The sequence below is a fragment of the Rousettus aegyptiacus genome, unplaced genomic scaffold (assembly GCF_014176215.1).
Source record: "Rousettus aegyptiacus isolate mRouAeg1 unplaced genomic scaffold, mRouAeg1.p scaffold_m13_p_5, whole genome shotgun sequence".
NCBI classification, from domain to species: Eukaryota; Metazoa; Chordata; class Mammalia; order Chiroptera; family Pteropodidae; genus Rousettus; species Rousettus aegyptiacus.
The window spans coordinates 81111440-81124727 of NW_023416308.1; the positions used below are offsets into that span (position 1 = coordinate 81111440).

The 13288-nt window shown below is 46.5% G+C and overlaps 1 protein-coding gene across 7 annotated transcripts in view; it reads left to right on the forward strand.

The window, feature by feature from the left end:
- Positions 1–13288, forward strand: part of PPFIBP2 (PPFIA binding protein 2) — a 132191-nt gene that overhangs the window by 38967 nt on the left and 79936 nt on the right. For 6 of the 7 annotated variants that reach the window (XM_016123034.2, XM_016123033.2, XM_016123032.2 and 3 more), the window contains one exon: positions 1332–1546. The exons of the other annotated variant lie outside the window; for it this stretch is intronic. In XM_016123034.2, the coding sequence (XP_015978520.2) occupies positions 1332–1546 (215 nt within the window). The remainder of the gene's footprint in view (positions 1–1331; positions 1547–13288) is intronic. 7 annotated transcript variants of the gene reach the window in all.

Here is a 13288-nt window from a genome sequence, read left to right on the forward strand (position 1 = left end):
CTGCAGGAGCCAGAGTGCTGAGCACACATCAGCGTGTGGGTAATTGGGCAGTTTCCTAGCTCCCCAGAGCCACAGACTTGTTTGTGGATTGTGATCCATGATTCCCTCTATCCTGCACTTTCAGAAAGCAAACAGGCAATCAGATGGTAATTGTTTCCTTCTGTGTGGATTTCGCATTCCAGAGGCTGCCATGGTAAGTAGGAAGTTGGCACTTAGAAGTAAAGGGACCTGGAAATAGACATCAGGCCTGCAGTAAAACCGTGGATGTGGTGGCCTTACAGTCCACATTTTCCAGCAGAAGCCACATTTCAAATATTTTATCCCATTTGCCTTATAAACAATCCAAATGCCCTAGAAATTCCACCATTAAGCTGTATTTTCTAAAGTGTTTCTTACTGCTGCTGGAAGAAGCACGGAAATTTTTCGTTAGATTGTGTTACCCGTTTTGCTTTGAAAAATATATCACTGTACTTGGGCAAAGAAGATTGTTTTTGTTTTGTTTTGTTTTGTTTTTTAATGGTGGGGCTTAGAAAGGCAAAAACTGTCCTGTTTTGGACATATCAAATTAAAAAGATCTGAGCCAATATTTCAGACCTCCAAGGAAGTTCGAGTACTCCTCCTCTTAGCTATTGGTCCAAGCACATGTGCAGACGTTCAGTCAGATTCCCCTTCGACATCTACTGGGCAGGGGCATGGTGCTAGGAACTCAGCTAACTATGACAGGGATTCTGCACTCAGAGACTTCACAGCCCATAATGGGAAGGTGAGATGTGGATATACAGAGTAATTTATACAGGTTAAAAGTATGAGTATGTCAGAGAATATAGACCTCTCCCAGTTGGGAAGATCCAGAAAGGTTCCTGTTCACCAAGCCAGCTTACAGTCAGGAACCACCTCAGGATGGCAAGGATGGGAGGAATTTTTGGTGGCCATCTGTGCAGACAAGCTACCACATTGACTTAGAAGAAAAAAAGGCTATTAATCTAAAAGCTGAAGAACGGTATCTCATTGTTTTAGCTAGCATATCTATGGTCACTGGTCAGGGCTAGCTGTGTTCCCCCAGTTGTCTAACAGTGTGAGCTTCCATATGTCAGTCCCTATGGGCACAGTCATTCACCTCTGACAGGTCTCTTCCTATCATGTCCAGCCCACGATTAAAGATGATCTCTGTGAAGGTTGCTTTGTGAGTAATTCTGCTGAGATAGAAGTGTCCTCCTAGGCTTCTTATCCATCCCGTCTCCCTCTCCTTTCACTACCTTTGCTCTTTACCAGTTCCCGGTCCATGGTATCCCAGCTTTCTTACCAAGGTTCCCACTTCTCTTTTGTTCTAGGCACGAAAATAAGTGCAGAAATTAGTGATGGGACCTGTGAGCCTGGACCAGCCTCCCCTGCCTCATACACAAACCCCTTTCCAGTGATCCATCTCATCGAGGACCTGAGGCTGGCCCTGGAGATGCTGGAGCATCCTCAGGAAAGGGCAGCCCTCCTGAACCAGATCCCAGGCCCCACAGCTTTCTACATAAAGGACTGGTTTGAGGAGAGCTTGGTGAGTAGGCCCTTGGCCTGTTTGGGGAACCACTGGGAAACATAATCCTGGAGCCCCTGAAGGGCCCCCACTGCCTGGGGCTATTACTTACTTCATCTGTGCACTTTCCAGTCTTGCTTCCAGTCCAGCTTTGGTCAACCCCCACAAGGTGGTCCTCCCCAGGAAGAAGGTAGTACCCAGTCACACAGCTTAAGCTGTACAGTCGGCCTGCCTATGTGCTCCAGCCCTCTCCTGGGAAGGGAATTCCTGGGCTAGAGATGATCAGATATGGAAGGCTTTCTCCCCAGGTTATATGTACTACTCACTGAGTTGTAATCCCTAACTCCCTAGCTGGGGTGTCCACCCCCAGCTGCATCCTCCGCTCCTCATTCCTTACAACAGACCAGAATCTTGTCATCTCCTTCATTCCTTTACCTGTGCCCCTATTCTTCAGACCTCCTTGCCCTAGAAGTGTTTCCTATCCTTTGTAGAATGAGGGTTTCCTTAACCTCCTCCTGCTCTTTCTAGATTAAACCATCATACCTCCTAGTCTCTAAGGGAAGCAGATGAGTAACCAAAGATGTAAATATGTGGCTTTGGTTACCCATCTCCCTCCCTGTGGAAACCAGATGGTCAACATTAAGAAACTAGTAACATCTGGGAATGGGTCAAGAGAGAAGCTGGCCCACTGAGGAAGTGACCTGCAGTGCAGCCATTTGAGGACTGGAGGGAGGAACCTGGGAAGCTGGAAGAAGCATGTGATTACCTAAGCTGAGTCTGAGGATGAAAGCTGGGGTGCAGTCTTTTAAAGCAGAGGTCTCCAACCCCCGGGCCGTGGACTGGTACCTGTCTGTGGCTTGTTAGGAACTGGGATGCACAACGGGAAGTGAGCAGCAAGCAAGCGAAACATCATCTATATTTGCAGTCATTCCCCAACACTAGTATCACTGCCGCAGCTCCACCTCAGATAATCGGGAATTAGATTCTCATAGCAGCGCCGGTCCCTGGTGTCAAAAAGGTTGGACCCGATGTTTTAAAGCTAGAGTCCTACAAACCCAAGCCAAAATTCAAAAGCATCCATAGGATTAGGAAGGCAGGAACCGGACCACTAAATGGGGAGGGAGGGCTTTATGTTGGGAACTATAGACCAAGGATGTTGAGACAGACACCTTGTCCGGAGATGTCATTTGTTATAGGTTACATCCTAACCTACTTTCTGTTCCGGAGGCACCTGTTGACTCTCTCTGTCCTTGCGCTGGCCTGTCACCTTGTGCCTGGGTCCCTCTGGTAACTCCCAGACAGAGCCTTCTCCACTGTCCCTGAAGCCTGCATTAGGGTGCAGTGCGATTTTGCTCCACTTGGGACCTTACCACATATAACCAAGAGATTCACTTAAGTGGCTTCCCTGAGAAAAGCCTAGTCTGCCCAGAGTACAAAAAATAACTGGTGTTTATATTCTTTCCTGTGTAGTTTACAGTGACTGTGTATGTGCTTTCATCTTGTTCAGATATGCCTTAACTGTGTGACTATTTCTCTAATATTGACATTTAGAATATTTTTAATCTTTTGCTAGTATATGGCACTACTAGAGCATGTCTTTGTCTAAAAATATTTGTCTTTGTCTCTAGATCGTTCCTTAAGATAGAGTCTGATAAGTAGTGTATAGAGTTAAAGTAGGGTCATAATACAGGATGCTCAGTTAAGTTTGAATTTTAGACAAGCAATCAATAATTTTTAATAAGCATGTCCCATGTAGTTTATAAATCTGGCAACTCTAATCCAAAGGTATTAATATACCTTTAAGGCTTTGACACATTTTTCTCAACCACCTTTCAGAAAGATTTTACCCATTTATATTTCATTAACAGGGCTTTTGTGCATCTCGATAAATAATAATCATTACGATTTTTAAAAAGACAGCTTTACTAATGTCATAGGGAAATGTTTTTATTGTTTTTTAAATTTCTTTAATAGGAAGACTAAGTTTTTCCCCCCATTAGTTTAGTATTTAATCTTCTGTATGATCTTTAAACTTTTGATCTCATACCTCTATCTGAAAAAAATTTCATTCTCCATATATACACATTTGCCTATGCAGTATTGTACAAATATATATTAATTATAAAACATTTCCCAAAATAAAGATTTTTAAAGGACGGTTTAAAAAATAGTTTTAATATTTTCTTTCCACACACTTCAGTGATCACAGGTCCCTGAGTGTGCCTACCCAACCGTGGTCTATTCATATTCTATGCTCTTTTCTATTAGGATTTTAATGCTTTTTTGTATGTTTAAATGACCTTTATTAGCTCTTTGCTTTATTCTCCTCACAATGTTGTTAAATGTTGTTTATGGCTTATGGTGCTTTTTGAGACAGAATTTAAAAGGAATGTAAAGAACTCTTATCAGTCTTGTTTGGGTTTTTTTTTTTTTTTTTTTTTTTTTTTATCTCTACAAAGACCTTTCCTAATCTCATATCAAATAATATTCACCTGTGTCTTCCTTCAGTAGGTTAGTGGTTTGATTTGTATTTTTTCGTTAACTATTTCATCTGTAATACCTTTTATTATGCAGTATGAAATAGAGATCTAACTTTTATAACTTATTTAAAAATTTTTTAAAAAATATTTTTGATCCAAAGGCAGTCGACATGGTTGTTTGTTTTTTGCAAGGTGCATTGCAAATACAGCTTGTGTTTAGATTTGCAGATCTGTTTTGTGTTTACTTCCAATGGTTGGAGAAATGCATTCCTTTGGAGAGATTTTCCTAAAAATTGTTGCATTCATAAATCTTTTGGAGTAATTATAGCCATCAGCCTATGAATGGTGTACTTTTCAGGGGGTCAGAAGTTCAAATAAACATTCCAAGATGCGAGGGCTGGATGTTAAGGTTTTGATTCTGGACAGCGACAGCCTGTCTGTATTTTAGGTCTTGAGACCTGAAGTCACATCTGAGCACACTCCCATTCCATAGTAGGTCTTATCAGTGCGGAAGTAGGATTTAAAGCAGTGAACCAACCCACTGGTACTTTTTAGATTGATACTTTTAGTTAGAAGCCCTTACTACTCAAATTGTGGTCTATGGACCAGCAGCTTTGGCCTTCCCTGGTAGCCTGTAGGAAAAAAGTGCAGAATATGGAACTCTCCCTCACCCCCCATCCCCACCCTATACTCACAGAACCATCTCCATGTGATTCACATCCACATTAAAGTTTAAGAAGCACTGCTTCAAACCACAGAGACTCTCTTGAATTATTTTAAAATTAAATTACACATGGTTTAAAATTGGAACTAGTAAGGCTGCTCGAGGGATCAGGCAGGCAGTCCTCCTGTGCCTGCCTTCTCATTCGTGCACTTTTTGCATCTCTACACTCTTCTCCTCTGTATACAACTGGCTTTGTCATATACCTCAGCTACTGCTTTGTCGTATGTTGGCCTAACGTGGTCCCACTCTGCCTTGTTGACATCTCTGTCAGTTGGGATTTTCCTCCAGTAGAGTGGCATAAACAATAAGGAAGTATGTATGTCACTAACAAGATGTCCGAGGATGCGGTGCAGGGTTAAATCAGTAGCTCTGGTATGGCTGCAAGGCCTCTCGCTCCTCCCACCTTTCTACTCCACCATTCTCAGGAGGTTGATTTTTCTTCAGATGTGTCCCCTAAAGACAGGATGGCTACCGTAGCTCCAGCAATATGACCTCACACAGACACAAACATGTCATTTTCCCCTTCACCTGTAATTAGGAAGGACAGTCTTTCTCTGAAACCCTTCTGCATACTTCTATATGGTCCCAATGGTCAGCTTCAAGGGAGGCTGGGAAACAAGTATTGGGACTTTCATTCACCAGAGCAGTAGGTGGCCTCTGTCAGGAAGGAACCGACCGTGCGGAAGTGGAGGAAATGAACAGCCCTTAGGAAGACAGTGCACAGCAACTGCCACACATCCTCAAGTTTTGATTTTATTTTTGTTAATTGTGAAATTATTTTTGTTTTCTCTGTGTGTGTGTGTGCATGTGTGCGCATGTGCGCATGTACACGTCAGCGACAGAAAAAGAGAGATAGAGAACTCAAATTCTTAAAGGAGAGAATCTGACTGGCTTAGTTCATGAGTTTTTGAGCTAAGTCTTCCAGGCATATGAAGAAATGGCAAATGCAAAAGAAATAGAGATGAAAGACTTAATTTACGACAGCTATGGATTAGCTGTCCTTGGGTCAGTTGTCTACCCAAAGGCTAATCAGCTGTGGCAAGAGGGAACAGCTCACATGGTAGGAAATGTGGTTTCTACTGTTGTTGTTCATCAGAAACTGTAGGTCTTCAGGCACAAGAAAACAGGCTGCAGTCTATGGCCATGCCACCCTGAACAAACCCAATCCCGTCTGATCTTGGAAGCTAAGCGGTTAGTGCTTGGATGGGAGACCACCTAGGAAGACCAGGTGCTGTTGGCCTAAAAAATAAGGGATTGTAAACTGACAAGGTCCTTGCAATCTGCAAGGTCAACCAAGGGTTGCCTTGCCTTAAAAAAAAAAAAAAAAAAAAAAGACTGTAGAAGAGGTGGATATAGGGAAGTGGTCGGTGGTTAGAATGGAATAAACTGCAGATAGGCTAGTCCTGGACCCCTAAGTATATGTTTTATGTGGAGAGGGAGCTCCTGGTCCTAGTGCATCAGAGAGACTGTGGGTAGCTGTGCTTCGTTATGGTGGGGCCGGTTCCTCCCCTGCTGGGTGCTGGCATTCCTGGACACAGAAAGACAGCAACAGCAAGGACTCTCTGAGAGGATAATTACAAATAGGTCAGATTCATCCTAAAGACTAAGTAGAGCAGACCTGGTAGAGCAGGAGTCAGCGTCTCTGGACTGCGAGTGGGTTTCCAGGATTCTGGAGCCTACCACAGGGTTTTCCCTTCCTTGACAGTCAAATGAGGAAAGGTAGGCTTCTTGGCCTTGATGGGTATGTGTGGGGCTTTCTGAGCTGGGGACACCTTGTGGGGCTTCAATGAAGAAAGGAACACAGAGCCTGTATTCTCTTATCTGAGAGCAGTGTCTTCGTCTGAATTCTGGGCCTATCCCTGGAAAGTTGGTGGAGCACCAGGGAACTTCAGATTAGGCTGTTGTGTAGGGGCGGGGTTTCCCGCAGCCCAAGGCAAGCTGGGGCCTGGCCTGCAGAGAAGCATCAGTGGGGCTGTCCTGTGCTGTGCCCCAGAACAGTGCACCCTCAGGAATTGAAAATGTCTTCTTTCATGTTTGACGGATGGACAGGGCCAAGCTCACAGTCATAGAGGGCATAGAGCAGGAAGCTGAAGCCCAGGTGGAAGGCTGAGGCACCTCTGCTCTGATGAGAGCGAAGCTGAGTTCCAGAAAGGAGCAGCCTCCTTCCCCTCCCACTGCTACCTTCTAGACCTGTGGTGATGTGGGGGGTGATCCCCTTAGGGAGAGCATGGCCATTCCTGATCGAGAGCCCCTAAACCCTGCCAGATGGTCCTGAAGGTAGGAGAGGAGAGCAGTGCTCATTAGTGGCCTTGATAATTACCACAGGCAGGAAGGGGCTATTGCTACTGTGGCCACTTCCAGGAATCTGGCTGTAGTTTTAGCCTGGAAGGGGCGTCACTGTCCCTCAATATCTACTTGGCTGGGCTGGGTAGAGTCTGCTTAGGTAGATTTAGGGCCACACTGAGTGGTTGAGACCATACAGGAGCCAGTCAGCCAGTGTCCAGTGGGCCCTACAGGGCTGGAGACAGCCAGGTGGTGAAGGGAAGTGGACTAAGCCTGGTGCACAGTGGTGACGCAGGTCCTTGCGCAATGCTCAAGAGATACCAGAGCCAACAGTCTCCAGATGGAACAGCTCTGGGAACCCTCTAACAGTCTGGGATATATGCTCTTGATCTCCTACCAGGTACCAGTCTGTCCTGCTGTCTAATGGCATTGCATGTGGTCTGGGAGGATTCTTGGTGAAGACCTGAGGCTTCAGGAGCTCAAGATTAAGTCCAAGGAAAGACAGGCAAACCTAGCATCTGAGTGAGGGCAAATTAGGGCAGAGCCTAGGCTCTAGAGCAAGGGAGAGAGGTTAGTAGAGAACCTCCAGAGGGACTGTACTCTGGGCTCCTCTTTGGAAGCAGGGTTCACGGAGCAGGCTTAACCCTAGCAGGAACCCAGGTTTTCCCTTGCAAAGTTGCAGGTGTCCTGGTTAGTGTGCTTGAGCAGGTGGAAGGGAACTGAACCAGACTGAGGCAGTATGGGTAGTAGGAATGCATCAAAAGGTCAGTCAGTACTCAGCCACTCACTTGTATCTGGCTTTGGGCAAGCCTCATCTTTCCTCCCCTGGGACTCAGTTTTCCTACTGGAAATGACAGCTGGTTTGACAGTCTGTGAGAGCTGGCCAAATATTTTAGTTCTGCAGTTCGTCGAGAGGCTATATTGAGTGGCCTCCTGTAGTCACCAGCCTTTGCCTTCCACAGTCTAGACGTTTTGGTTTCCAAAGTGGAGGCAGGTTAGGTAGCCTCTCTAGGTGTAGCTGCCCAGTGTCAGGGGTCAGTGGAGGCCGACATCTCAAGACCAGTGAAATAGGATGTCCCCAATGGGCAGCCTCTGCTAGGCCTGGCTGGGCTGGGGGAGTGAGGCCCCATCTGGGATATGTGCTCACCTCCTGACATCCTCCTGGTCAGTTCAGGTATCCTCAGTTACTACCACCACCACCTCCACCACCTCCACCACCACCACCACCTCCACCACCACCACCAGCTCCACCACCTCCACCACCTCCTCCTCCTCCCCCTCCTCCTCCCCCTCCCCCTCCCCCTCCCCCTCCTTCTCCATTAGTTTTATTATGGCGACAATGGTTAATGAAATCCAGTAAGTTTCAGGTGTACAATTAAAGGGTAAGGCATATATACATTACATTGTGTGTTCACCACTCATAGTTAGTTTTCTTTCTGTTACCACCTCAGTTACCTTCTTAACTAGTCTCAAGAAACAAAGAAAGAGACCCAGGCCCAGGAGGGCACATGGCCACCCCCTTCCTCACTCAGCTCAAGTACCTCGTCGCAGATGGTGGCTTCTTCAGCTCCCAGCTCCTCAAACAAAGCCCAGGAAGTCCTGCCAGATTCAGCTTGCAATCTTTTATTCTGGCAAAAGAAGCAAATCTGTTTACCATATTGAAAAGCCAGAAGAATTGCAAAAACGGTGGGGAGAAAAAGCTGTTTTTTGAATTATAAACTGAGCTTGAATTTCTCATTCACCTCTATCTTCATTCTCCACCCAGGTCTGGGACAAAATACGGGCCAGGATATATGCTTATTGAATGTCTTCATTTTGAAAATTTAAACAAGAGTTTTGTAGGAAAAAAAAAAAAACCCCTTTTCTCTAAATCTTAAAAAGAGGAGAAATTTGGTGCCCATTTTTCAAAAATAAAAACTGCTGAGACTCTGAGCCAATTTCCAGCCTGTGTTTCCTGCCCTACACCTATGACAGGTGTGAACTTGAGTGAGAGCTCAGAAGGTCATAGGTGTCAGCAGTTTCTTTCCTGTGCTTGACTCCCAAGAAACTCCTGTCCTGGGCAGGACTGGTGTGCCTGTGGGTGGAGTTCTTTGTGCATATGCAGTACTGGAAGGAGCCACTAGGTGGGAGTCAGGGACAACTTCTGGAAAGTCTAAGTCCCAAAGAATAAAGTGTGGGCTTTACAAGAGAAAAATAGCGACCCCCCCCCCCCGCTTTCAATTAAAAAGATGACATAAGTACCTTATTAGTGAAGCTGCTAGACAGTGCACCTGGGTCAACTGGCAAAGAGTTCTTTCCCATTTTCCTTCAAACCCAGGGGATGAAGAACAGGACTGGGAGGCCCCCACTGTTTGTGGACCCGGAGAAGAGATGGGGGAGCTGAAGGCTGGTCCTAGGGGCATAGATCTGACCTTACATTGTTAATGGTAAGAAGGCCTGTCTAGACTTCCTAATTTCAGTGCCTTTCGCTGGGGCAGTATTAAGATGGCTCCCTCCTTTCAGGAGGCATTTCCTGACCCCATGGCTGCCAAGCTCTGCTGCAAGGAAGCCTCCAGTGTTATGGGGAATTTTGAATACACTTTTCCTGGCATAGCATCCCATATTGAGGTCTTCAGCCACTGCAAATTTAGCAGTTTTATTTTTCTCAGATTTTGACACCCCCTCTCCCCGCCCCCACCACACATAAACAAATTGTACCCTAATCTCTAAATTCTAGAGATCAGGCTTTTTTCAGGCCTGATTTGAGGAGACTATTTCAGCCCCTAAGAACCAATGTTTATAAATGACCAAGAATGTGCAAACACTGGTGAAAGAGCAAATAAATCTTCCCCACGCAATTTCCTGCTTCAGGCCCTGGGGACATGGTAGGTGATGTTGCCGGGTTAGCATAACTTGAGGTCTGAGCATGTAGACATGCAGCCACCCATGAAGAAGGCCTGCCACAGCCACACCCCCTGGAGACTTCTGCCCTCTCAGGCACCTGCTGGTAGGCAGGCAGGCTCTGGAGAATTCCTGCTTCCAGGCAAACTTAGTACCCTGCAATTCAAGGAACTTCTGAAAGGGGTTTCCTAACCTCTTACTGCTTGAATCCTGTCCTGAAATCTGCAGTGTGAGCATGACCTGGAAGCTTGTTAGTGATGCACAGTTTTCAGCCCCATTCCCAACCTAATGGCTCAGAATCTGCATTTTTACAAGAACCCCCTTCAGCCCAGGCAGTTCATTATAGATGGGGAAGCATCGTCCTGCCCCAGGGGTCCGCAGTCTATGGCCCACATTTGGCTTGCTGCCTAGTTCTTATGTCTCATGAGCTAAGAATAATTTTTACATTTTTTGGTGACTGAGAGAAATCCCAAGAAGAATATAGTGCAATATTAAGATGATATAAAGTTATAGTTTCAGTGTCCATGAATAAAATGTTACTGGGACAGCCATGCTCATTGATTTACGTGTTGGCTATGGCTGCTTTTGTCCTGCAAATAGCAGTCGAATATGACAGAGATCATATGGCCCAGAAAGCCTAAAACATTTGCCATATGGCCTTTTACAGGAAACGTCTGCCGACTCTTGCCCGACCCATTTATTTATTTATTCATTCATTCATTTAATGGTGACATTGATTAATGAAATCCAGTAAGTTTCAGCCGTACACTTTAAGGCACATATATGTTTACACTGGTTCACCTCCCCTCTCCCCATTTTTAAGGGGGGCTCTCATGCTTGTGCACTGTGGGGATTTGGGCTATGGGGGCCAGGCTGCTGTTTCACTGCTTGCCAGCCCAAAGGAACGGTGTCCTCAGGCTGGCCTCTTCCCTCTCCTCCCCAGTGGCAGGCCCACTGTGTAGTGCACCTTTTGAAGAACACAAGCCTGTATTTGACTTTCCCAGGGGGATCCTGGCACTGAGCACTGTGGCCCAGAGGCCAAGGCTCAGGGCTGAGCTGGAGCTCAGGATGCAGGTGATAGGTCAGCAGAATGGCATACGACCCGTGAGATCCCTCTCAGTCCACAGTTCTTTCAGAGTAGATGCTGCTGACTCCTGTTAGGAGGAGCAAGGGAGCCCTACCCTCAGTCATTCTCACTTCAGTACCAGAAGTTCCAGCCCGTCCTGACTGTCACAGGGCACCTTTCTAGAGCCTGGGATGAGGAGGAGGGCAAGCTGCATGGTTTCTCTTGTCCAAACCTGACCACTTTGCCCTCTTAGCTGTGTTTTTACTCCCCAAATGTTCAGTCTCCCAGTCTCCCGCCCTTTGCCCTCAGTTGGCTGCCTCATGTTCCAGGTAATAATGAGTTGAGTGAGGTTGCCGGTGAGTGAGTTGCTTTGGGAAGTCCCTGAGGGCTGGCAGAGTCACTGTAATAATCCGTATTTATGTACCTTGTGTGGTTCCTGAGGACTTCTCTCTTCAGTGATGGGTTCAGGGCGTCCCTGAGACTCTCCCTTGCGGAAGCAGATGTAAGGGAAGCAGGAATTGCTCCTTTATGTGCACCCCCAACCATCCCCCACCAAGGGCAGCCTAAACCTTCCAGAGTAACTGCTTAGACCAGGTAAAACCCAGGCTTCCACATCTTTTAGGAGTCATAGATCATTTTGATAAAATGATGAAAACTTTCTCTTCAGAGAATAGTGATTTGTGTACATTTTATGAACATATTCAGGGGTCTATATTTTCCCCAAAGCCCCTCCGTGGACCACTGTGAGGTGCCCCTAGCAGGATATTCTTCTGAGTGAGGGGATGGAACCAGGGCTAACCTCGTGGGCACCACAGTGGGGCCATGCCCAGGGCAGCTGTGACCTGGAGGATTAGTGGTACAAAGGTGCCTGTTACTCCTTCATCCATTGCATCTCATTCAATTCACCAGCCACACACACATGCCCTCCTCCTAGGTCATTTGCAATGTTATTTTGTGGAATTTTGGGTTGAATTACAATATAAATAAATGTCCTTTGGTGTTTAAAAAAGGGCGGGGGGGGGCGCTGAGATAAGACTTGCTACTTGAGGATACCATAAAAATATGTCAAGAATTTAGCTGCGACTTGTCTAGATTCCTCCCTCCCTTTCTCCTCTCCTTCCCTCTCCCTCCCCCCTTCAATTCATCAAACATATGTTGAGCTAATAGGTGAAACTGGCCCTGTCCTCTCCTCTTTGAGTTGAGTATCTTTACTCTAGGGAAACAGACATTCAAGATTCATATTCTCCAAATGGAATTTTAGTCTTATGTTGCCAGTCTTATCATTTGAGCCTCATTCTTTCATGTGTCATTTCTTACCATATACCAAGAATTGTGTGTGCTAGGCATGGAAGTTAGAGCTTTGACTCAGGGCTCAGACACATGTCCTCGAGTCTGGTGCAAGGACAGATATATAAACTGTCAGCTGTGGCTCAGTGAACGGCAGGTGGTGAAGTGGAGAGAAGTGTGGATGCTGAGGGAGTAAGAAGAGGGACTGCTATTCACACCAGCTCCCCATGAGCAGGTAGGAGTTCACAGTGCCAAAAAGCGGCCACGTGGCCACATGGTCACCTCTTTCTTCCAATCACCCCAGAAACTATGAAGGGCACCAAGCCTTCCTTCAAGGTGGGCAGGGGCCTCTCCATCCAGCCCCTGGATTAGCATCCTGGCCTCTTCTACCCTGGAGCCCCAGAAACACCTTAACCACATGCCATTTGATAATTCCTTATTTGCCCAGGGCAGGAAGTCAGTTTCATTTGCCTTGGATACTGGACAAATGTGTGTTGTCCAAATAAATTCTTCATTCGACTTCCTTAGGCTTTTAGACAGAAAAAATAAGGCCTACCTACCCCTGCAGCCTTAGAGATGTTCTTCATTAACACATACTGTCACAGTTCTGAGGCCCAGGTGAGGCCCGGCCATGCCCTGGAACTGGGCCAGAGGCCAGAAGAAAGGTCTAGAGCTCAATACTTGGGCAGCTGAGCTTGCTTTTCCTTTCTGGCCTCTGATCTGGGTGTGTCTCCAGGAATTTACTCCTCCCCTGTCAGCTGCTGGCCAGAGCTCTCTGCTCCTGCCACCTCTGAGATCTGTGGGCTGGCCCAGCTTGCCGAGTCTGGGCTGCAGCATATCTTTCTGCTTTGTCTTTCGGGCCCTGCTTCTGGGCCTTGGTGAATGTTGATGCTGTGTTGAAGGGTGTGCTGACACCCAGCAAAGCCTTCTCTTCACACTAGGAGTTGGGGGTGAACCCCCAGGGCACCAGAGGGACCCCTCAGTCACAAGATGTGCGCCTGCAAGTCATTTATGCAGCAGAGCTCAGAGCCCTTGCATGTAAC